The sequence below is a fragment of the Diceros bicornis genome, chromosome 5, assembly GCF_020826845.1.
Source record: "Diceros bicornis minor isolate mBicDic1 chromosome 5, mDicBic1.mat.cur, whole genome shotgun sequence".
Taxonomy (NCBI): domain Eukaryota; kingdom Metazoa; phylum Chordata; class Mammalia; order Perissodactyla; family Rhinocerotidae; genus Diceros; species Diceros bicornis.
The window spans coordinates 58,703,365-58,727,802 of record NC_080744.1 but is presented as its reverse complement, the minus strand read 5'-3'; the positions used below and the strand labels follow the sequence as shown (position 1 = coordinate 58,727,802).

General features: G+C 36.4%; 1 protein-coding gene and 1 non-coding gene across 13 annotated transcripts in view; one reads left to right on the top strand and one right to left on the bottom strand.

The window, feature by feature from the left end:
- The window catches only part of CSNK1G1 (casein kinase 1 gamma 1), a 205,215-nt gene that overhangs the window by 83,026 nt on the left and 97,751 nt on the right, over positions 1-24,438 (top strand). For 11 of the 12 annotated variants that reach the window (XM_058541808.1, XM_058541801.1, XM_058541804.1 and 8 more), the window contains one exon: positions 21,012-21,052. In XM_058541808.1, coding sequence (XP_058397791.1) covers positions 21,012-21,052 — 41 coding nt within the window. Of the gene's footprint in view, positions 1-15,418; positions 15,439-21,011; positions 21,053-24,438 lie in introns of those variants that run through there. The other variant, XM_058541811.1, reaches the window with a different exon arrangement.
- Positions 7,182-7,288, bottom strand: LOC131406695 (U6 spliceosomal RNA). The gene has a single exon (XR_009220321.1). It is a non-coding gene; the product is annotated as a U6 spliceosomal RNA (small nuclear RNA).

Genomic DNA, 24,438 nt, shown 5'->3' with positions numbered 1-24,438 from the left:
AAAGACTGAGTGATGAAGGGTGATAGTGGATAAAAGGTAGGAGGACACGATGGAGTGGAAACAGATCTGCAAGGTTTTTTTTTTTTATTAATTGAAAAACGTGGGGAATATTTTGAGGACTCTTTTTTATTTTATTTTATTTTTTTTAAATTTTTTTCCCCCAAAGCCCCAGTAGATAGTTGTATGTCGTAGTTGCACATTCTTCTAGTTGCTGTATGTGGGACGCGGCCTCAGCATGGCGGGAGAAGCGGTACGTCGGTGCGCACCCGGGATCCGAACCCCGGCCGCTGGCAGTGGAGCACTCGCACTTAATCGCTAAGCCACGGGGCTGGCCCGAGGACTCTTTTTTTTTTTTTTAAGTTTTGAGTCTTCTCTTGAATCAGGCCTGGAAAGAATCACGTAAACATTAAGATACGAATGATTCTATTCCTCCAGAATTAGGAAAATGTATATCCCTAGTCTATAAATAATAGCTTGTTTTCCTTCTTAGTTGCAAGTGTAAGTAGATAGATGATATTTCTTTCACATCCTAATAGGTATGTACCTACGTTTATGGGAGACCCTTTAGACTAGACAGTCTTGCATATAATTTTAATAATCTTCATAGTGTCCTTGTGAAATGAGATATTGTTAGAGAATGTTTTTTATTTGCAAACAAGAAAATGGAAGCACGAAGAATTGGCCTTTTTGCTCTTTTCCATGTTTGGTGTGAAATATGCAAAAGTACATTAGCATAGAAGGATGTTTCTGACGAAGGTAAATTGTGAAGGGTAGCAGTTTGTCCTGTGACATACTCCTCCCTGACTTCTAAAATAAGACGCTTATTTCTGTGACTAAAGTAGGGTGTACATGGCAACTTCTCTGCATATTGTTTTTTGCTTATAGGAATTACTTAACTATCACTAATGAACTTAAATTGGAGTTTGTAACTTCAGCTCTTACCAGCCAGTTCTGTTTTTGGTGTTTGAGATCATTAAGAGTTCACAGATGTGCATTATCTAAAGTAACTGGTTTCATTTTGTGTACCACAAACTCTTGGAGTCCCTGTTTCCCACTAGGAGAGAATTGGAAAGGAAAGTGAGCAGGCAGGACTCACTCTGTTACCTATATATTGAGTTTTCAGTAATACTTTGTTTAAAAGATAAGGTTCTGCTGCATTAAAAAATTTTGAAAATCCTTCATCTGAAAGAATATGGTCTTAAAATAAATGGTAAGATTTAAAAGTGTTTCTTCTCTAGTTAAAAGTGAAAACATTGTAAAATCAGATGTTATTTTTGTATTCATAGTTTCTTAGGAAATCTTAGCATTTTAAACAAATGGAACTAAGTCTGTATCAGCCAAAAACCAAGCCAGTCAGTGAAACAGAAAAACTGGTATATTGTGCTTTTACAACATTGTTAAGGTTTTCCTATATATAAATTTGCTAATTTTTAGGGTCTGCAGATGGAACAAACTAAAACAAGTTTTAGAAGTCATGTCATTACTCTCTTCCCCAGGGGATTAAAAGTAAGAATTCTGGAGTCAGATTGCCTTTTCAAGTTTCGTTTTTTTTCCTCTGTAAGATAAGGGTAATAATACTATCTACCTTACAGATTTGTTGTGGAGATATAATTCAGATAATGTATATAATCACCTAAGACAGTGATTGATACATAGTGAACACTTGGTTTGTATACGTAATACAAAACATTGTTTAAATTTTTGTTTTAATTTTTCTTAACTTTGTGTGAAGAAAATTTTCAAAATTTTATAAAAAAGTAAAAAGAATAGGATGGTGAATATCCATAATATATTATCACCAAGATTTACTAATTGTTAATATTTTGTCCCATGTGCTTTCTCTCTTTGGAGATATGTATATGTGTACATAAGTGTGTGTTTGCGTGTATGTGTTTTTGAACTACTTAAAAGTAAGTTGTAGACTTGACAAAATATATTTTTCCCCAGAGTAAAGAATGTTTATGTTCCCACTTCACAGGTGTGTAACAGATTATATTATTTTTTGTGGTTCCACAGTATGTTGTGGAAGGATTCAATTTAAAATTATAACCCCAGAAATAATACATTTTAACTTTCTTGGAAAAACCATGAATGTGTACAAAATTCTTGTTTCTAGTAGTATCATAGTTTAAATTTCTTTTGGAATTGTACCCTGTTGATTCTAACTCAAGCATAATTTGTTGATTTAACAGACCGTGAGGAAGAGTTCTTTTTGTCAACAGCATAATCCATCAAAAAGTAGTAGGAGTAAACAGTTTTAACCACATTCAGTGATGTATAGTCTGCGTAATGTTAATATGGTAATTATAGAAGTGTCACAGATACAATGCTTGCGGGATTATGCATTGACATTTTGGCTAGCAAATCAGGAGAAGTTAATGGTAAAATTTCCAGGATTGCTAAACTAGTTTGGACTTGTTGAGCAGGGCTACAAAACTCAGATGATTATGGATTTGATTATGAGGAGAGTTTAGAATCAATATTTACATGATGTCATCATGCATCCTACGGAGAAAACTGTCTGAACTTATGGTCATACTTTTCCAGAAAAAGGCAAAGCTCCTATCAAAGGAAGTGGAGCTCACTGCCAGCTGTAGTGGGCTCTCAAAGAGCAGATCGTGCTAGATTAATCCAGTATTTTCCTGAGTTGAAAGTTGGGGTTACTAGGGCAAGAGAATGCTATAGATATATATTTTTTATAATTTAATTTTAATGAAAATAACCATGTGACAAAGATTTTAAAGTCCTATTCCCTACAGGGAAGCATTTCAACTCTTTTAACCATGTCCTCTAGATACCTCCTTTTTTCTAAATATTATTATTTCTTGATTTTTTAATTTTAGATACTGTTTATTGCTTTTTCTCATACACACCATCTTCAGTCACATACTATTCTCCCCACATTTTCCCGATATACTAATGTCATACTTTTTGGTTAAGCCATTTTTCTACATTTTCAGTGTTACGGTTATGGAAATACTGTTCACAGCTGAACTATGAGGACCCTATTATTATATTTCCTTTGTAATATATCCCCTTCCTACCTTCTCTCAGAATTAAAAATTACCAATACCTCAATTTTAAAAGAAATTTTCTTAGTTACCTACATACTTTTCATTAATTCTTCCTCTCACATTCCAACAAAATTATAAAATTTCTGTCAATATCACTAGGTAATCTTAGCCTTTAGATTCCTCTTCTGTAGTATATGTCAGCTTTCTCAGGTCTGCTAAGTCGGTTACCATTTGACTATTCACTTCTCATTTTCCAAAATGTTTACATCTCTCGTTGCTGTTTCCTTACTATTTTATTTGTCCTTTTTTGTTTCTGTTGTCATTTCAGTGTGGTTTTGGAAAGGAATAGAGCTAAATGCCTACATTTTATCTGTCATGTTAAACCAGATGTCTCTGTATTTTACATTTTTATGATATAAAATGTGTATCATTTTATATCAGAAAATCACAGACTTTTGTGATATTCTAACAACACATACAGAAATGTGAAGTGGCTGTTAAGATAATTAAGTAGATTTGTAATTGTTTTAACCACCTTCACCAAAAAGAATTAGTGAATAGATCATTGTCATCACTGATTCTGAACAGTAGAGCTCTGTATTTTGGTTCCATCCAGTTCAACCATAAATTGAAATCCTCACATAACACAGTGCTTGAGGTGGGGCAGCTAATACACTGACTGGTTAATATAATCAAGATTCATCATTATCCTGGCCGGCCCCGTGGCTTAGTGGTTAAGTGCACGCGCTCCACTGCTGGTGGCCTGGGTTCGGATCCCGGGCGCGCACCGACGCACCACTTCTCCGGCCATGCTGAGGCCACGTCCCACATACAGCAACTAGAAGGATGTGCAGCTATGACATACAACTATCTACTGGGGCTTTGGGGGGAAAAAATAAATAAATAAAATTATATTAAAAAAAAAAAAGATTCATCATTATCTTAAATAAGCAATGAGTTGAACAAAAGACCTGACCGTGATTCAGGAACCCTACTATACAACTTCGGATCTGACAACTAGATTAGTAACAGTTACAGGAAAAAAGATGGCTGTGAGTTTAGTATGAGACGAGAGTGGGACCTGGTTCCCAAAAAGTTCATGGTAACTTAGACTGATTTAATAGATATATGAAGTCCAGATCACCAAAAGTAATAGTTGCTTAAGTTTTAGACCTGTGAGGAACTTTGGCATTGTCTAGTCAAATCTTCATCATTTATTTTTTTATTTTTTATTTTTTTTCTGTGAGGAAGATCAGCCCTGACCTAACATCCATGCCAGTCCTCCTCTTTTTGCTGAGGAAGACTGGCCCTGAGCTAACATCCGTGCCGATCTTCCTTCACTTTATGTGGGACACCGCCACAGCATGGTCTGACAAGCAGTGTGTTGTTGTGCGCCTGGGATCCGAACCCAGGCCGCCAGCAGCAGAGCACACGCACTTAACCGGTACACAACAGGGCCGGCCCCCTTCATCGTTTCTAAGATAGAGAAGTTAGAAATTAAATCAGTTGGTCAAGGTGAAATAAACTAGCTTGCTACAGAGTTGGAAATAGAGCCCAGATCTGGGACCTCTAAACAGATATTTCCAATATATACCACGTAATCTCACCACTTACTGGTTAAGAGTGCAGTTGAAATACCACATGCCGAAAAAAAGAGGTTGAAAAGGACATTGCGGGGCCGGCTGGGTGGCATAGTGGCTAAGTTTGCGTGCTCCGCTTTGGCGGCCCAGAGTTCGCAGGTTCAAATCCCGGGCGCGGATCCATGCGCTGCTCATCAATCCATGCTGTGGCAGAATCCCACATACAAAAAAGAGGAAGATGAGCACAGATGTTAGCTCAGAGCCAGTCTTTCTCAGCAAAAAGAGGAAGGTTGGCAACAGATGATAGCTCAGGGCCAATCTTCCTCACAAAAAAAAAAAAGAAAGAAAAAAAAAAGGACATGGGAATAAATAGCTAATACCAAAGATGATAGTCATTGGCATTTAATATAATTACCTATTACAAGAAAAAGAAATATAAATAAAGTATAAAATGATAGCCAATGATCTTTTCTTTAAGTAACACTATGTATAGTTTCTGTGATGGACCTTTAATCTTCAGGGATTTTTTTATGAGGTGAGGAGGGAAAGCATTGGCTAATTTACTAATAATCAATTTTTGATTAATTATTTTTAATTTTGCAAAGTGTATATTTTGAAAATGAGTAAGTTTGAAGTGGAGGATGTTATAAACACTGTACCTTATTCTACCCTTAGCTTTTTATTTAAATAAGGTACAGTGGGAAGTGAGGCTAGAGATGTGAGCAGAGCCTGTTTTTGAATAGCTGTGGGCCATGATATAGATTTTGGACTTTATTCTGTAGGCAATAAAAAATACTTGGAAGGACTTACATGTCACCCCCCCACCCAGCATAACTTAATTAGAACTTTTGATCTGGCTTCCCCTCCCCACAAAAGGTTTACTTTTTCTGTATTTAAAAAACATGGAGCAATCTTTTTGTCCAGTGGTGCTGATATCTAAAGAATAATAGTGGGAGTTCCTCCAGCTTGTCTGGATGGTAAAAAGCTGAAATAGTAAATGCTTTGTGATTTTAAGTAATTCTAAGTATTTCTTTGATTAAAGGACTCTTCTAGGTAGTTTAGGCTAATGTTTGTACTGTGAAACTAAAAAGTTCACGTCTTTTTCTACTTTATTTTATAAACTACTTTAGATGTATTAGTCAAAATAATAGATTGTTTGGATTTGAACATTCAGACTAGAGAAGTTAAGGATAATTCCAATTCATGAAGCTTGTTTTGTTTTTGTTTGTTTTTTGTAGGCAGAATTGTAATATCATGGAAAATTAGAGGAAAGTCTTTGTTCAGTTGTGTGTATATGTATAATATGTATATATTTATACAGGTACACATATGTATGTACTTTGATATAAACAAAGTTGGATATACTTTGGGGTTTTTCTTTTTTATTTACTAAATTGCTATGTGATCTTCATGGTTATAAGTTTAATGGCTACATTCTGTTTCTTCAAGTGGATTACCACAACTATTACCATATAATTGGGTTTCCGGTTACTTCTAGCTTTTATTGTTATTATAAGTAAATAACACAATAAACATTTTCATGAAGATAGATTGTTATTAGAAATATAACATATCTTCCTCTATAATATAACATATCTTCCTCTATAGCTTACTGGATAAATTAGTTTTATTTTATATATATTTGGCAGGAAATTTACACATCAGTGATACACGTATAATTACTTTTCCACAGTTTTATTCTGCTCTAAATTATTCATATTTCAGAATAGTCAAGGCTAAATGTAGTAGTTTTCCCAAAAATTTATATAGAGTATAAGCTAACATTAATGTAAATTAGAATTGTAAATTACATTTGCTGAAATTCTTAGCCATATTATAGTAAAACTGCATATAGTGTCATTTTTCTTGACAAACTCTGTCTCTCTGGAACAAAGCTGAGGACTAGGAAACAAACCAAAACAGCAATAAAGATAAAAAATTTCTTAGTAGCCAAAATAGATGTCTTAGGATCTATGTACCCAAAAGTTCCTGTACTTTAGACCCTCAGTCTTTTACTTTAAAGCCCTGTGTTCTTATTTTATATGCATTTCTAACAAGCTTATTTAGTTTTCTTAGTCTTCAATAGAGTAGGGACAGAGAAGGAGAAGATGTTACATATATCAAGAAATGATCACTGACAGTGACAGCAAGGGAGGGGACAAATTACACAAAGCACAGCAGTCTGGGCAGAATAGCCTTATATACTTGATTAACCCCTAAGGGTGTCACTCAAGTGGTATAATGTAATTATTATTCATCTTGACCAGATTCGTCAAGAGAAAAATCAGATATTCTTTCTTTTAGAAAATTTTTTTAAAATTGAGGTATAATTGACATAAAGCATGTTAGTTTCAGGCGTACAATGTAATGATTTGGTATTTGCGTATATTGGAAAATGATCACCACAACAAGTCTAGTTAACATCCATCACCATACATAGTTAAAAAATCTTTTTTCTTGTGATGAGAACTTGTAAGATATACTCTCTTAGCAACTTTCAAATATGCAATACAGTTTTACTAACTGTAGTCACCTTGCTGTACGTTACAACCCCATGACTTATTTATTTTATAACTGGAAGTTTGTAAAAAATATGGAACGCTTCACAAATTTGTGTGTCACACTTGCACAGAGGCCATGCTGATCTTCTCTGTATTCTTCCAGTTTTAGTATATATGCTGCTAAAGGAAGCACCAGATATTCTCTTTATGAAACCTGAAACTTTAGAAACATTTCCATTGTAAGTGATTTTTCTTTTTCAATTTTATTGGAGTGTCACTTATCTGGAAAATTCATTTATGTAAAAGAGTTCCCTAGTTGAGGTTTAAGAGACATGTGTGTGTGGTGATGGATTGTAATTAGTATTTGGGTGGTGAACATGATGTACTGTGCAGAAATAGAAGTACAATGATGTACATCTGAAATTAATACAATGTTATAAACCAATGTTATCACAATAAAAAAATAAATAAATATGAAAGAGCCTAAATAAAATAAAATAAAAAAGAGATACTAAAACTTTTCTATTTAAAAGACATGATATGCTTCTGGGAATGGATCATGAGAGAAGAGGTCCAAATCATTATTATACAAAAGCATCTATGTTTAATCCAAAAATGAAATCAAGAAAGAAATTCTATTTACAATAGTATCAAAAGAGAAAAAATTTAACAAAATAATTGTAAAATTTATACTTTTAAAACTACAAAACATTGTTGAAAGAAATTAAAGAAGACCTAAATACATGGAAATACATTCACATTCAGAGATCAGACTTAATATCGTTAAAATGGTAGTACTCCTCAAATTGATCTACAGATTGAGCACAATCCCTGTCAGAATCCCAGCTCGCTTCTTTGTAGAAATTGACAAGCTGATCCTAAAATTGGTAATAGTTGCAAGGGACCCAGAAGAGCCAAAACAATATTGGAAAAGAAGGACAAAGTTGGATGATTAACACTTTTTGATTTCAAAACTTAACTACAAAGCAAAAGTGGTAAGACAGAGTGGTACTGGAATTAAAAGACATACATCAATGGAATAGAATTGAGAATCCAGGTATGAGTCTATGGTCCATTGCTTTTCGACTAGCGTGCCAAGATCATTCAATAGGGAAAGAATAATTTTTTCAACAAATGGTGCTGGGACAGCTAGATATTCACATAACAAAACATTGAAGTTGAACCTTTACCTCATACCTTATACAAAAATTAACCCAAAATGGATCAGAGAGCTGAATGTAAGAGCCCAAACTATAAAACTCGTAGAAGAAAATGTAAAGGTAAATCTTCATGCCCTCAGATTTGGCAGTGGATTCTTAGATATGACACCAAAAGCACAAACTACAAAAGAAAAAATAAATAAATTGGACTTCATCAAAACACAAATTTTTGTGCTACAAAGGACACCATAAAGAAAGTAAAAAAGCAACCTGCATAATGGGAGGAAATATTGGCAAGTCATATCTAATAAGAGACTAGTATTCAGAGTATATAAAGAACTCTCACAACTCAACAATAAAAAGACAAGTAATCCAACTTAAAAATGGGCAAAAGATTTGCATAGACATTTCTTCAGAGATGACATAGGGATGGCCATTAAGCACATGAAATGATACTCAACATCATTAGTCATTGGGGAATTACAAATTAAAACCACAATGAGACACCACCTTATGCCTGGTAGGGTGGCTAGAATCAAACAGATAATAACAAGTGTTGGCTGGTGAGGATATGTAGAAATTAGAGACCTCATGTGCTGTCGTTGGGAATGTAAAATGGTACACCTACTTTGGAAAACAGTCTGGCAGTTCCTCAGAAAGTTAAGCATAAGAGTTACCATTTGTTACAGCAATTCCACTCCTAGATATATACTCAAGATATATATTTAGTATGTAAACATACTAAAACCCAGTGACTTGTACACTTTGAATGGGTGAATTGTATGATATGTGAGTTATATCTCAAAAGCCGTTACCAGAAATGTATATAGGCTTAGTCAAAATTGATATGCAAACTTCCTAATATAATTATGTGGCTTCATACACTATTATGTTGGACTTGTTTAAGAAGTAGTTTAATTATTTGGTATAGGTTAAAATGATTTTTCCCTCCTGTGAAGCTATATTTAGAATTAGACTTGGAAAAATTTCAAGTGTGGTCACATTTGAGAAATTTTTTATTTTTCAATAAATTATTGATTGATTAGAGATAAAACTATTTCATTTATGTTCAGCCCTAAGTTATACATTGTGAATCATGATTTTGTGTTCTTATACGTATTTGTTTCACTTTCATAATCACTTTAATATCCAAGAGAGAGATTTGTCTTATAATTTATTTTTTCCTACAAGGTTTTTAAGGTAATCTACTAAAGAAAGGCAATTCTCAATAGAGATGGTGCTGCTTTGATGTTTGTTCTTGTTCCCCACAAGGAAAAATTTTTGACTTTGAATGAGAATCTGATGTCATAGGTTAAGAACTTCTCAGTTCTAGCCAATAAAGCAGCGAAAGTTTTCCTAAAAAATGTTTCATTTCCTAAAATTCTACAAATTAGAGTTTAGCAAGTCCATTGAGTTGTTAAGCTTTCAGTTATTTATATTTTATTTGGAATTAAGTTGGTTTCTTTTTTTTTTTTTAATAAAGTACAAACTGATTTATAGTTATATCTTGATATGGTCTCTCCAAAGACCATGTTCTTCCATTAGGAATTTGGGAGTGACCATCCTCAAAATGACAATAGTTTCTATTACACTAACAAGGTAGGTCCAATTCCTTATTTTCCTGAAAATGGCATTTGTGCATCTGAAACGGATTGCTCAAATTCATTTTTTTTGATATTGTAGTAAAAAACACAACATAAAATTTACCATCTTAACCATTTTTAGGCATACACTTCAGTAGGATTAAGTATATTCATATTGTTGTGAAACAGTTCTCTAGAACTTTTTCATCTTTCCCAACTGAAACTACTGTTTAAACAACATTTCCTTCTCCTTGTCCCCCAGTCCCTGGTAACCATCATTCTGCTTTCTGTTCTGTGAATTTGATTACTTTAGATACCTCATAAAAGTGGAATTAAATAGTATTTACCTTTTTGTGACTGGCTTATTTTACTTAACATAATGTCCGTAAGGTGCACCTATGTTGTAGCATATAACAGGATTTCCTTCCTTTTTAGGGCTGAATAATATTCCAGTGTATGTATATACTGCATTTTGTATTAGGTAGGTCAGCTATATCTCCTGATCTTGGAGAGGTGACCTTATTATGTAAGAGATGCCTTATGAGGCCCAGCAGTGTGCTTCCCTCTGATCATCAGTTCCAAATGTTCCAGGAGTGAGCCCTGTGTGAGCTACATGTGTCTTTCTACTGTGGTAGAGTTGCTCTTGCTTCAGGTGCCCAGGTAGGCTGGGCTGTCCCTGTGGCCGGCTGGTTGTAATGTTTAGCTGCCTGTGGCTGCTATGGACCTTTTAGTCACTTTATTGGGTGTGGGGAGCCCCAGCATAGTTGGCCGCAAGGTCTAATAGCACGTTCCTGGTGCAGTTTTTCTGTTAAGTAAGTAGGTCCCCAGTGTGGCTGGTTGCTAGGCTCAGGGGCTTACAATTGCTGTAGGCCTCAGGCCTGCAAGGCTCTTGTCAGCTCTGTCAGGATTGCAGCTAAGTGGGGCTGGCCCCAGGCGTGGGAGTACCCAATTGTTTCAGGCTTTGGCAGGTGCGGCTGACCCCCTATGTGGCTGTTTGAGAAGCGCAAGTCTTCTGCAGCTGACAAGCCCCACTGCCAGAGGACCACACCTACTGTCAACACAGTCCTGCCCTGTGCGTGCGCCTTGACCCCCTCAAGTGGACCCCACTACAGAAGCCCCACACACTCCACCAACGCCCCAGACATTCCACCTGCTCCTGCACATGCCTTGCCCCGCAGAGGTGGACCCACTCACCTGGCTGCAGAGAATCCAGGTACCCAGCCTGTGCAGGCCCACAAGTTGCCCGAGGGCTTGCTTTTGGGTGGCGCCAGTCCCTAAGGGGGCTGCCTGCCCTGGCTGAACTGGATTAAATTGGTGCTTTAGTGGGTGGGGCAGACCCTGAGCTAGCAGGTGGGGGGAAGAACTCCAACGGCGTCTGCCGGGGTCTGTGTCAGCATGCCTGTACTAGGTTACAATAATGGCTGCCGCCGATGTCTCAGTCCCTGGAGAGGTCTACCTCTCACCAAGATGCACCCAGAGCCTATCAGGTGAATCTCTTTTCACCAAAGGACTGTGCACCTTTCTTTCTGTTGATTTTAGGTTGCTTTCCAAAATGGGTGAATTTGTGTCTGGGCCCTTTAACAGCCGGATTTTTTTCCCTTATGTCCAATAGCTTTTCTGGGGGTATTCCTCATTGTTGTTGGTAGCTAGCAAAGCCAGATATTATGACACTCGTCTCAGTTGTGCTGAGTCCAAAGGATGCTTATAGCAGTAATGTTCCTCTGGCTCAGGTCCCCCACTCCTCCAAAGAAGGCTACGTACCCTTGGATTGTTCCCAGGCAGCCGTGAAGCGCTGCGGCTTGTGAAGGTGGCTTTTTTTCTCTCCAGAAAGGAATTTCTGCCTCTTCCACCTGAGTCAGGACTGTCCTTGTTGCCGGGGTTCTTTTTGTCCAGTTTTAAGTTCTCTCTCAGGGGTAATTGTTCCAAGAGTAGTTGTAAATTTGTTGTGTCCCTGGGAGGAGGGGGACACAACAGAGTCCGCCTATGCCGTCGTCTTGACCTCACTCCCCACATTTTGTTTCTCTCTTCATTTGTCCTTCATCCATCCATTGATGGACATTTGGATTGCTTCTACCTCTTGGTTATTGTGAATGGAATTAAGTTGGTAGCTTCTTAATGCTTAATTTAAGATACCAAGAGATTAGAGTTTTGATGTGGAGGAAGAAGCAGCAGTTCTGAAGTAAGATAAAATATGAAGAAAGGTAGACCTGAATAGGGTGACTATCTTTTTGCCTTGGTTGTCCTTGATGGCCAATGAGAGTAGTAGTCACCTCACACTTCCCCAAGACTTTTTCCTGAGAAGCACTCTCTTTTATGTCTTAACATGCTACTAGATGGAATGCAAAGTGGATTTGATAGGTGTATTGTCTTTACTCAAAAAGAAAAGACTTGAACACACTGAAACCTGTTTATTATTATTATTATTAACAATATGGTCCTCTGATGTAGGAAGACTTGTACTTTATTTGTGGATCACTTCAGGGAAGACTGGTCACTTCCTCATCCATTCTATGGGTATTTCACATTTTGTTTATCCGTTCATCAGGTGGTGAACATTTTGGTTATTTCTACATATGAGTACTCTGTGACCCAGAAATTCCACTCTGGGTATGTGCCCAAGAAAATGCATGTATATATGCACCAAAAAATATGTTTAAGAATGTTCATAGCAGAACATCTAAGTTATGCAGACTAATAAACATGAACTAGAGAGCTGGCCCCCCAGTTAAAAAAAAAACATGAACTACTAATACATGCAACAAATGGATGGATCTCAGACATAATGTTGAACAAAGGAAGCCAGACATAAAAGAGTGGTTATTGTATAATTCCATCCATAGATGTTCAAAATAGGCAAAACTAATTTCTTGCAATTGCAGTCAAAGCAGATTACTTTGGTTGATGGTAGAAGAGGATTATTGATTGGGAAGAGGCACAAGAAAGCCTACTGGAGTGCTGAAAATGTTCTCTCCCAGATGGTTACATGAGTATATGTATGGATATACCCATGAAATTCAAAAAATTCACTGAGCTGTACATTTAACATTTGTGCAGTTTACTTCATCTAAGTTATACCTCAATAAAAATGAAGAATAAGTGTAAAAAAATTTTTTAAGGCATATCATTTGTATAAGAGGATTAAAATTTGTTTTTAGATGTTATCAGTCAGTAACCCTCACACAGCTTTCCACTGTTCTTCAGGATGAGCTGCTTCACCATCACTGGCTCTAAACAAAGCTGAAAAATTGTGTGTCAGATTCTTTAGGAAATTGTCCGAATAATTAACAATAAAGCAAGATTTAAAAAACAAAGTGTAAGTTAACATTGCTCCTATTAACATTAGTACTTTCATTAAGATGAGAAATACATGGATACAGGACATAGGTGCATCACTGGGATCTGTGAGGTTTTCAGATACTGTGGCTTATCCAATTTGTGCATTAGTTGAGTGCCTAATTTTACATATAAATATTCATCTTCTTCTGCTACAGCTTCATTAATAACATCTGTATTTCCTCTTAAAACTTGAGGTATTATCTAGATTGGAGGTCTGTATTCTTTTTGGTAGGAAAATATTAGACTGTTTTTGCCTGATGATCAAGTTCAAGTCATTGGCAGTCCATGGTTTTAGTTCTGGAATCAATTGCTTTACCTTGAACTATGTTCATTATTATATGTTTTTTAACTTTCAACCTTTTGACTTTTCAAAGGACTATTTGGACTTTTCTCTTTTTCCTGAATGGCTGAAATGTCTCACTGGGTCTATAACCTTCTCCATGTCCATGGGTCTCCATTTGGTCTTTTAATTTTCCACATTTATATTGCAGAGGTCTTCAAATAGCAAGTAATCCATCCTGTTCTGAAAGAATACTTCAAATCTATTAAGAGATCCATAGTGAAATATTTACTGATGAAATAATGTAACATCTGGGATTTGCTTCAAAATAATTTTATTTATTGAAATTGGGTGAGGTTACATGGGGGGATCATTATATAACTTTGAAATTTTGCTAATAAAATTGAAGAAAATAAAAGTACTTCAGTATTTTTCTGCTGCAGAGTATCATGCTTTTTGGAGTGATTCTTTCCAGTTTTTTTTTCTCACCCTATATTGTAGAAAGTTTTACACATTTGCTTAACAAAGCATAGGCCTCTGTAAGTACTTCAAAGGCTTACCATCTTGAAATGGGGTATGGGTCTCTCTTTGACCCCATTTATAAATGATAGCCCCTACCTCCTTTTACCTCAGTCTACTCAGCCTCACTCCAGACTTTCATCTGCTAGGAAAATTCTCATTTTTCTTACTAACAGATTGATAAGAATATCATGTTTAGTAGTTTGGGAAAGTTATATAAGCTAGTCCAATCACTGACCTAAGCTTTTCATCTCAAAATGAAATAATTGAAACTGTTTTTCAAGAAGGTTTTTATTGATGGCGTTTATTTTTTTCCACTATAACTCACACTAAAAAATAAATATTATATTGTGATCCAATACATACACAATTTAATGTGTTTGACTGAAGTGAAAGCTTCATAAAATAATACCCTTACTAAGTGTGATGTACTCTATTTTTTATTTTATACTAATTTTCTTTAAAGAACATGCTGGTCAGGACCCACTGAATTTATTTATTTCACACTCCACTAATGGATCATGTCCTGCAGTTTAGAAAACGGTTTAACATTGTCTAAAACAGACATGTTTTAGCATATTAATAGTATACATGCTCCATACCATTGCCAGTGGTGTTAAGTAAGACTTAAGATTTTTTTATAATAAACTACTTTCTGATATTGATAAGTAATCCCTTCAAAAAACTTGGCACCAGAAGAAATCATCCTTGCTATTAACTGCTAACCATTTTGGAAATGTTTCTGCAGGGTATAGTAATATACTAGTAGACTTAAGTTAGTAAAAATGAAAAAGATCCCTGGCTTTCTTCTTCTTTTTTTTTTTTTTTATGAGGAAGATCAGCCCTGAGCTAACATCCGATGCCAATCCTCCTCTTTGTTTTTGCTGAGGGAGATTGGCCCTGGGTTAATATCCATGCCCATCTTCCTCTACTTTATATGGGACGCTGCCACAGCATGGCTTGACAACCAGTGTGTCAGTGCGTGCCTGGGATCCGAACCTGCAAACCGCGGGCCACCACGGTGGAGTGCGCCCACTTAACCGTTTGCACCACCCGGCTGGCCCCTGTGGCTTTTTTCTGTAAAGTTGTTGTGCCATTTATTATCTTCTTACTCCTAATCATACTGCCCACTTAAGGGATGCTTTCTGGGCGGTAGAGGCAATAGGCCAACCTGTCCTCTTTGCCCTGAATAAACATGGTAACCAATCTGAGTTACGTAAAAGTGGTTTCTTGTTTTAACTACTAATTGCCTCAAGTTCATTTGGCTGGATTTTTTTTTTTTTTTTTTACAAGTTCTAGGTAGTAATTGATAAATGTACTACTTTCACTTTAGGGCAAGAAAATGTGACAGCTGGAGATCTAACTAAACTGGGAACCCAAGGCTGTATATTCCTTTATCAGTGTGACTCTGAGAACTGATACCTGCTGGTTCTTTGAAATAGTGCTGTGTCTCATGAAGCTTACGGTAAATGTTGTCTCTGTAGGTGACTTACTGAAACAGGAAGTTTTCATGCAATGGGTTTTATGGGCAGCATCACATGCAGGACTGCTGATTTAAAAGGGCTGAGTTTAGATGTAAAGCTCGAAAAATGACTGTGTAATGCAGTTTCTTTTCTATTAACAATAAAAGGACCCATAGCCAGGAAATGAGCTTGGGATGCATTGTGGATTTTGTGCAACAGATACTAATAAAAGCTTTGAGTGCTTGGGATTGTGCCATCTCATCGATGGTATTTTTCTGTCCGTTAAATTGCATGCCTTCCTCGCAGTTATTGATTTTTTTTTAAGCTGAAGCAGTCATTCGTTTTAAATGGGCAGGATTTTAACCCTCTATCTTTGTAATTAAATTCTTCCAGAGCAAAATTTGTGAGTACTGTATATCACTGAAGATAGTAGTTGAGTGATTGTATGGCTGCATTTTGTGTTGGCCTATTCAGTCTTAATGATGCTCCCTGGCAAAGGAATTCAGTTGAATGATGCTTAGCTCAAGAGAATTAACTCATCAGCTCCAGTGCCTCTTAGGAATAAGGATAATTGCTTTGTAAGAGAGTGACATGTGTTCAGTTCTTTTGGTGCCCCCAGAGAAAGTAAGCAAACACAAGCAAGCTAGCATTTTGTGATTTACCAGCCATCATGTTTGGTGTTACTTAGGCTGTCTGATTTATTATACTTCTGTGATTATATACTTTTATTCAGGTATGAAAATTGAAGGTGAGAGGCATTTCATAATTTGTCTGTTACTTTTAGGTTTAGTGAGAACTTGGAGGAAGGCTTCATGATAGAGTGGAATGATCATTGCCTACTCTCCTGATTTTCTTTATGTTCTCCACTAATTAAGAGCATCATTTTTGATGCTTTTCTTTTCCTTATCCCTCATGTTTACATGTAATATAAAGGTTGTTAGTTTTTTCTTTGAAATGCCTTAATTATAAATTCTATTTTTTAAGTCATTTTCTTCTGGGAATTATTGCCTCATTCCTGTAGTAATAACAGAAGTAATAAAAATTAGATTTATTTAGCACCTTGCAGTTTACAAAGTACTTTCACATATTCTTACTCGTGTAATCCTCAAAACCACCATGTGTGTGGTAGATGTTCTTCTTTAAATGCTCTGCTATAAAAACTTCCTATTTATCTTCTTTCTAGGTATTCTCCTCTCCTTTATTTTATACACTGGGGCCAGGTGAATATTTTTAAAATACAACTTCCATCATTATACTTTTTTTCTTAGCACAAGACCTTTGGTGGTTTCACAGCAAGCTGAATAATGAAGTCAAAACTGCTGTATTTGCATTTAGGATTATCCATAATCTGATTCTAAACTAGCCTTCTTTTTTTATTGTCCTGGAACTTTCTTAGATTAATTTTCTCTAAAGATCGAGTCAATTGGGTTCACTTCAGCAAGTGCTGTTACCTGCTATATATCAGATACTGTGTTTGTTGCTAGGGATAAAAGATCAGGTAAACATTCTTCTTGTCCTCAGCAAATTCACTACCTACTGGAGGTCAAAAAGATGTAGGCATAGCTAATTATAATATATGTGGAACTTCATGGAACTGGATGCTTTCTCAGTTTTATGAGTATGTTTAGAAAAGAAATTTTTTTTAAAGGCGTAAAACCACAAGGGACCAAAAAAATGGGAGATAAGATGAAAACAGATGAGAAATGTTAACAAAATTTTGGAAGCTGGAAGGCAGATAGTTAAGAGGTAACTGACTTAACAGTCCAAAGAAAGCTGAATGATTGAAGGCATAGGCCAGTTTGTTACATAAAATGCACCAGATAGTCTTGAGAGTTGGAGACACTAGGAACTTCAGAAAGTTGGGATGCAGAAGGAACTAAAAACAGGAAGCTTAGTTGCAAGTCTATATATGAAGCAGTTAGGTCGCTAAATCCCCTCCCTCGCTAGTATCACCTGGCAGCTACCCTTTCCCACCATCACAGGAGATGGAAGGTTCACACTGTTGAAAGTGAACTGCTCTGTGAAAACTGGGCTGCCTGGCTGAACACAGGGTAAATGAGAAAAAGGTTACACACTGATTGGTGAGACTCCTCAGACTCTAGAAGAAGCAGATTCCTAAGTGCCTGGGATTTCTTTGAACTCTTAAATTTTTTCTTCAAAAGAAATCTATGTGCTATTTCTGTAATATAGTAACTTTGTTTTACTGTAAAAAAGATTTTCCCCAAATCTTCAAAGAAAAGTGAGAATCCAGGAAAGGTGTGTCTTATTTGTCCTATAGCTTATGCCCTAGCACCCCTCCATGTACCCTTGGTTGTGCATACCTCAGAGTAAGAAGCTGGCATTCAAGATTATTCACACCCTGTCCCTATTGGATCTTTCTGGCTTTACTTCTCACCATTTCTCCCCATATACCTTGTGTTCTGTTTGTATTGGTCTACTCACAGTATATCAGATTCTGGGTGTTTTCTATCATGTCTCCACCTCACTGTTCAAATTAGTATTTTTTTACAAGAAATGCCCTTTATTCTGTCATCTCTTCGTTCTCCAAGTCTCATCTCAAGTGCCACTTGTGCCCAAATGCTTTACCCTCCCTCATCCAAGCTCTTCTACTGACTTGTTCTTATTTCTCTTCTAACGTTCATCACATTATGTGATTTATTTAATAGACTTTTGAGCCACCATATGCAAGACCCTGTGTGAAGAGCTAAAATACAGTCTCTGAAAGATGAGAACTGAGTGTTATTCATCTTAGATATGTGATATCTGCATATGATGGATATTGAATATTAAAATGCCTCCACTATCTCTGGTCTCTTATTTTTCTAGTTAATCTTTTATACTTCCTCACAAATGGTTATTCAAAATCACAGATCTGATCATGTCAGTACCCTACTCAAAAACCTTTCATTTTAAACTTTAAGATGCCATTGAGGACTTTCCTAATATGGACTCCACCTTACTTTTCTAGTCTCTTTTTCTGCCCTAACTACTCCTTGCCCATCCCTACCCCTTCCTCATCCTCATGGTCCATCTACCCCCAGACCATCCACCATCTCAGCCTATACTATCTACTTTCTCGTTTTCTGTTTGTTGCTCGTGCAGTTCTTTCTCCCTGAAATGCCTTTCCCTCCTCTTCAGCTGTTAACATCCTACTATTTTTTTAAGGCTCTGGGGGAAAAGGCAGGGGGAGAAAGAAAGAAAAGAATTTCCTTCTTGAGACTACTGTAATTGCCTTTTCTCTTTTCTTGCTCACAGATCAGAATCCAGTTTTATTACTCTGCTTACGCTTAACCAGCACCTCACTTCACTTTAAATGTTATGTCTATTGAATTGAAGATCTGTTACTTTAAGCATAAGTCTTTAATAGTGAAAGTATGCTGTACTGTGAATGAATAAGGAGGTGAATTTTGGTGTCTCTACTTCCCTACCTCGCAGTAATTCTTATTGCTAAAATGGGGTGTGGAGCTGGGAAGAATGTCCAATTCAGGAATACCCCTAAGCACATTTACAATTTTATACTTGACCATTTTCGTCTAAGTGATACTAAGTTCGTAGGGTCAGCCCTATGCTAAAATTGGTTTTAGGTCACAATAACTACTTACACAGTGCTAGGGAGGGCTCCCCTGAAAAATCTTTATGCAACATCATTTCTGGTGTGGAAGTCTGCGGCCAAATTGGAGTTTTAATCTGCCTGGGAATTGGCTGTTACTGCCTATCTATTCCTCTCCCAGTTATTAATATCCTTTTCACAATTTTATCAAATATATTAAAAAAAATTTTTTTGGTGGGAGCATTAATCAGAAACACGAATTAACTTTTAGAAGCTTAATGCAATTATATATAGAAAAAATGCCTATTTTCTGCTTTTTCTCCTTTAAAAAAGAAGTTGTTCATCTTATAATGGTTTATTAGGTGTTTATCTGGCAACCTGTGAGTCCTCTTTATTATGTAATTTGCAGACAAAAGTTATTCCTAAATTAGCGTACACTTTGACACATAAAGGTACTTGGCAACCTAATAGTGATAGTAAAAGTATGATGGTGTGGTTTGCAAAGGGCTGTCTGTTGTCTCTAGCTTGGTAACATAAGCACTTACATTGCGAGCAGCTTTTTGTTCCCTAGATGAAGGTTTTTTTAATTATAAAAACAATCTATATTATATAAAACTCATAAAATACTAAGAAACAATCATTTTAATACCTTAATATACATCTCTCTGTATCCTTTGCCGTGCATATATATTCATCTATGTACGTATGTATGTGTGTGTACATATATGTATAAATATAACATTTACCTATATCTATTTTTTTAAAAGTATCATACTATACATACCAATAACCCCCCCCCCCAAAGCCCCAGTAGATAGTTGTATGTCATAGTTGCACAGCCTTCTAGTTGCTGTATGTGGGACGCGGCCTCAGCATGACCGGAGAAGCGGTGCGTCGGTGCACGCCCGGGATCCGAACCCGGGCCGCCAGCAGCGGAGCGCGTGCACTTAACCGCTAAGCCACCGGGCCGGCCCGATACCAATAACTTTTAATCAGTCAAGGTTTTGGGTGTCGAAGATGTGCAGAACTTGGTCTTAAGCACCAGAGGGCATTAAGAGAACTATTAGATAAAATCTCTACCCTCAAGATATTTATAGTCTAGCTGTTTAAGATAGAACAAATATATAAGAAGCAATGTGAAGTCCAGTGCAGTGGCTAAACTACATGGTATATACTAAACACTCAGGAGGAATTAAAATTAGCCTTTAAGACTCTGGGGGTGGGGAGGTGAAGGTAGCTAAGTAGCCAGCATGTAATATGGGCTCACTAAGTGATAGTTGTTGCTCTCACCCTCATACTCCAAGTTTTTACTCTAGACGTCTAGGAGAATATTGATTCCATTTATACAAGTAGAGAAGTTGAGAGGAAAATCATTACTATTTTAGGAAGATCTTTGAGATGTTTAAGTGTTGTCCAGGGAGAGAGCTGTTTCTTGCCCATAGTTAAAGATAGAGAGTTAGAGTTCTGGTGAAGAGTCAGAACAGCTTTGAGAGTCATACTTACAGACAGTAGATGAATTTTCCAAAAGGAGAATAAGACAGTAATTAGTTTTATTTCACACTGTCCTTTATGCCAACTAAAGTTGATACTGAATATCATGACAAAAAATATAAAATCCTCGTTTGTCAGTGAGTTAGAAAAGTGAGGGTTTGTGTTTATTGTGCCAAGAGTTAAAATCTCTGTATCTTTGAAATTCTGGCATTTCTTCCTCTTGGTTTGTCTCATGGCTTAATAGTTTGGAAATATTAAATAACAAAACTGTGTGTGTGAAAGAGAAAGAGATTTGTTTTCTTTTTTTAAAAACATTCTCACATCTAATTTAAATTTCCAAATTCTCAAGCTGTTTTTGTTCTTGTCTTGCTGGGTCTCATTATCTCTGTTTAGCTTTTCGCTTATACATCATGTTTCATATATGTGAACGGCATTGGGAATGTGACCTTTCTCATGACCCTGTAAGCTAAGATTTTGCTTTGCATTTCCCAGAATAAATGTCACTAAAACATATACATTCTGCTTTTCCCCTAGGTAAAAATCTCTACACCAATGAATATGTAGCTATCAAACTGGTGAGTAGAATCTATGTTTGTGGTAATTATGTTTTGGTGCTCTCAACCCTCACATACCTTTTCACAGGACATAGTTGTAAGCATTCACAAAGATACTAATGTTGTTTTTTTCCCTTGCATATGATCCCACATAGTCATTTTCCTTCAACTGTAGTATTACAGTGGTAAATCACTGTAATACTACGTAACACTGTATAGTCAGATGATGCTAACTATAGTGTTAGCAATGATGAATCAAAGACTAGTTAAAAAACAGCTGGAAGAAAGAAAATCACTGAAAGACTAGTAATTTCTGTGAACTTTGTACCTTTCACAGTGCTGTTTTAAAAGATAAAATCATTTGAAAGTTTTATTTTCTTTTTCTTGAACTTGACTGATCCATTTTTAAAATGTTAAGGTATTTGTTAATATACTTAGTAGTATAGAACCAAATCTGATCTTCTAATCATTGCCTTAAAAAGCTGTCCAACATGGAAAGCACATCATGTGGTCAAATTTGAAGCAGAGTTCAATTGGTTATGTCAGAACTAATCTTATGAATAACTAAACTAGTGATTGAAAATAGCATCCTATTAAAACGAAGAGAATTAACTATTTAAAAAATATTTTAAAATATTTATATATTTTTAAAAATATTTTTGAGGATTAATGATTTTAGAAGAAACAATTCTGGTGCCCAGTGACGTAGCGGTTAAGTGTACGCGCTCTGCTGCAGTGACCTGGGTTCCAGGTTTGGATCCTGGGCGCACAGTGACGCACCGCTTGTCAAGCTGTGCTGTGGCGGCATCCCATATAAAAAAAAAAGTAGAGGAAGATGGGCACGGATGTTAGCCCAGGGCCAATCTTCCTCAGCAAAAAGAGGAGGATTGGCATCGGATGTTAACTCAGGGCTAATCTTCCTCACAAAAAAAAAAGAGAGAAAGAAACAATTCTTTATCTTATATTTAAAGGTGATACAAAACTATGTCTAGTCATATGAAATGTTTCATATGGCTAGTTTCTATGAAACTGTACAAATGTTTGTCCTAGTAAAGTAAGTTTCCCAGGATTTGAGGGTAGTTTGGGGGCTTTATCAGTTGCAAGACAGAGGATTTAATGGTTGAAGGAAGGATCTTGTTATAACTGAATGCTGTTCTTCTCTAATAAATTGTACTTACCACATCCACACTTGTTCTGCGGTTAGTCCCTTCCTCTCATTCAGCTTGTCAATTTGTGGAGGAGTTAGGGTTGTCTGGTGAAGAACTGACAGTTTTCAGATTGATTTCTCTACAAAGAAGTTGACAGAGATCAGGGCTTAGAGAAGGTAGTTGCTAGGGAACAAGTGTTTTGTTTGTTGACTTGGAACTCTTGTTGGAGAAATGGGAGCAGGAATAGAGTTAATGCATGTAAGAATGCAGGCCAAATATTTTCTCAGATTGAATATCAAAGGATTAACCTTATTTTTTTACTTATAGGAATTCTGTAAAAGTGCTCTCTAGCTCGTCTCCTTTTTAACTTTTTCTGTTTTACTATGGTAAGTTGAAATAATTTTGATTCTTTGGACTAGTAACACGAAGCACTTAAAAGTACTGCCTCAATATTTTTTATTTGTTATTGTCCCTTTATTTATCAAGACTTCTTTTTAGGCTTTCTGTTAGGGGCAATTCTCTTTGTCTAGATTTCTCCTTCCAGGTTTGTACTAGTCAACCTAGTTAGATAAGCTTGCATAACGTATTGTTAAATTGAATGACCATTGCATTTCCCTTACGTTTTATTAAACTTTTATTCTACTTTGTATGGCCAAGAGTTAAAGCTAAAAATAGACATCATATCATCTAGTATGGTGTATCTCAGTACCTCATTTCTCTTTCAAATAAATCTTAAATAAAGGCTTTTTATAGGATAACTTATCTATGGGCCCCCTCTCGCTGTTGGGCTGTGTTCTTCATGGGAGATACGAGGTCAGTATTTGAGCTCTTTCCCTTGTAACAGCAAAATTTGCCTTAAGCTTTACAGTCCTACAAGTTAGCAGTATGCTGTCTTTTTAGGATTTCAGGCAGGCATATGTGTTCCAGAATAACCGTGATTCTGGCAAATAGCCAGCTTTCTGCAGAAATGTAATCAACATCTGGCACAGAAATACAAGGAAGCCCTACTGGTACTGTTTCAGTTCTATTTTATTTGGATCTTCGTTTTGGGTTCTTGTTTCTTGGATTTCCAGGAACCTTTTTAAAAAATCATATGTAATGTAACCAAAATAATGTCATGAGCCCCTCCTTTACCTCCATCACCAAGATTTCTAGGGTTCTTTTTTTTGTGTGTGTGTGAAATTTTTGTTGTACATTATTGTTTGTCAGTCACCATATAAGTGCATCCTTCCACCCCTTGTGCTTACCCCCGACCCCCCAGCCCCTGGTAACCACCAGACAGTTCTATTTGTCCATGTGTTGGTTTATCGTCCACATATGAGTGAAATCATGCACTGTTTGTCTTTCTCTTTCTGACTTATTTCACTTAACATAATACCCTCCAAGTCCATCCATGTTGTTGCAAATGGGACGATTTTGTCTTTTTTTATGGCTGAGTAGTATTCCATGGTATATATATATACACCACATCTTCTTTATCCAATCATCAGTCGAGGGACACTTGGGTTACTTCCATGTCTTGACTATAGTGAATAATGCTGCAATGAACATAGGGGTGCATAAGCCTCTTTGGATTGTTGATTTCAGGTTCGTTGGGTAGATACCTAGTAGTGGGATAGCTGGATCATAAGGTATTTCTATTTTTAATTTTTTGAGGAATGTCCATACTGTTTTCCAAACTGCATCAGTTTGCATTCCCACCAGCAGTGGATTAGGGTTCCCCTTTCTCCACAGCCTCTCCAGCATTTGTGGTTTTTTGTCTTGGTGATTATAGCCATTCTAATGGGTATAAGATGATATCTTAGTGTGGTTTTGATTTGCATTTCCCTGATGGTGAGTGATGTTGAGCATCTTTTCATGTGCCTATTGGCCATCTGTATATCTTCTTTGAAGAAGTGTCTGTTCATTTCCTCTGCCCATTTTTTGATTGGGTTGTTTGTTTTTTTCTTGTTCAGTTGTTTGTGTTCTTTATATATTAAGGAGATTATCCCCTTGTCAGATATGTGATTTGCAAATATTTTTTCCCAGCTGGTGGGTTCCCTATTCATTGTGATCCTGGTTTCATTTGCCTTGTAGAAGCTCTTTAATCTGATGAAGTCCCACTTGTTTATTTTTTCTTTTCTTTCCCTTGTCTGAGTAGACATGGAATTCAAGAAGATCCCTTTATGGCTGATGGCGAGTAGTGTACTACCTATATTTTCCTCCAGGACTTTTATAGTTTCAGAGCTCACCTTCAGGTCTTTGATCCATTTTGAGTTA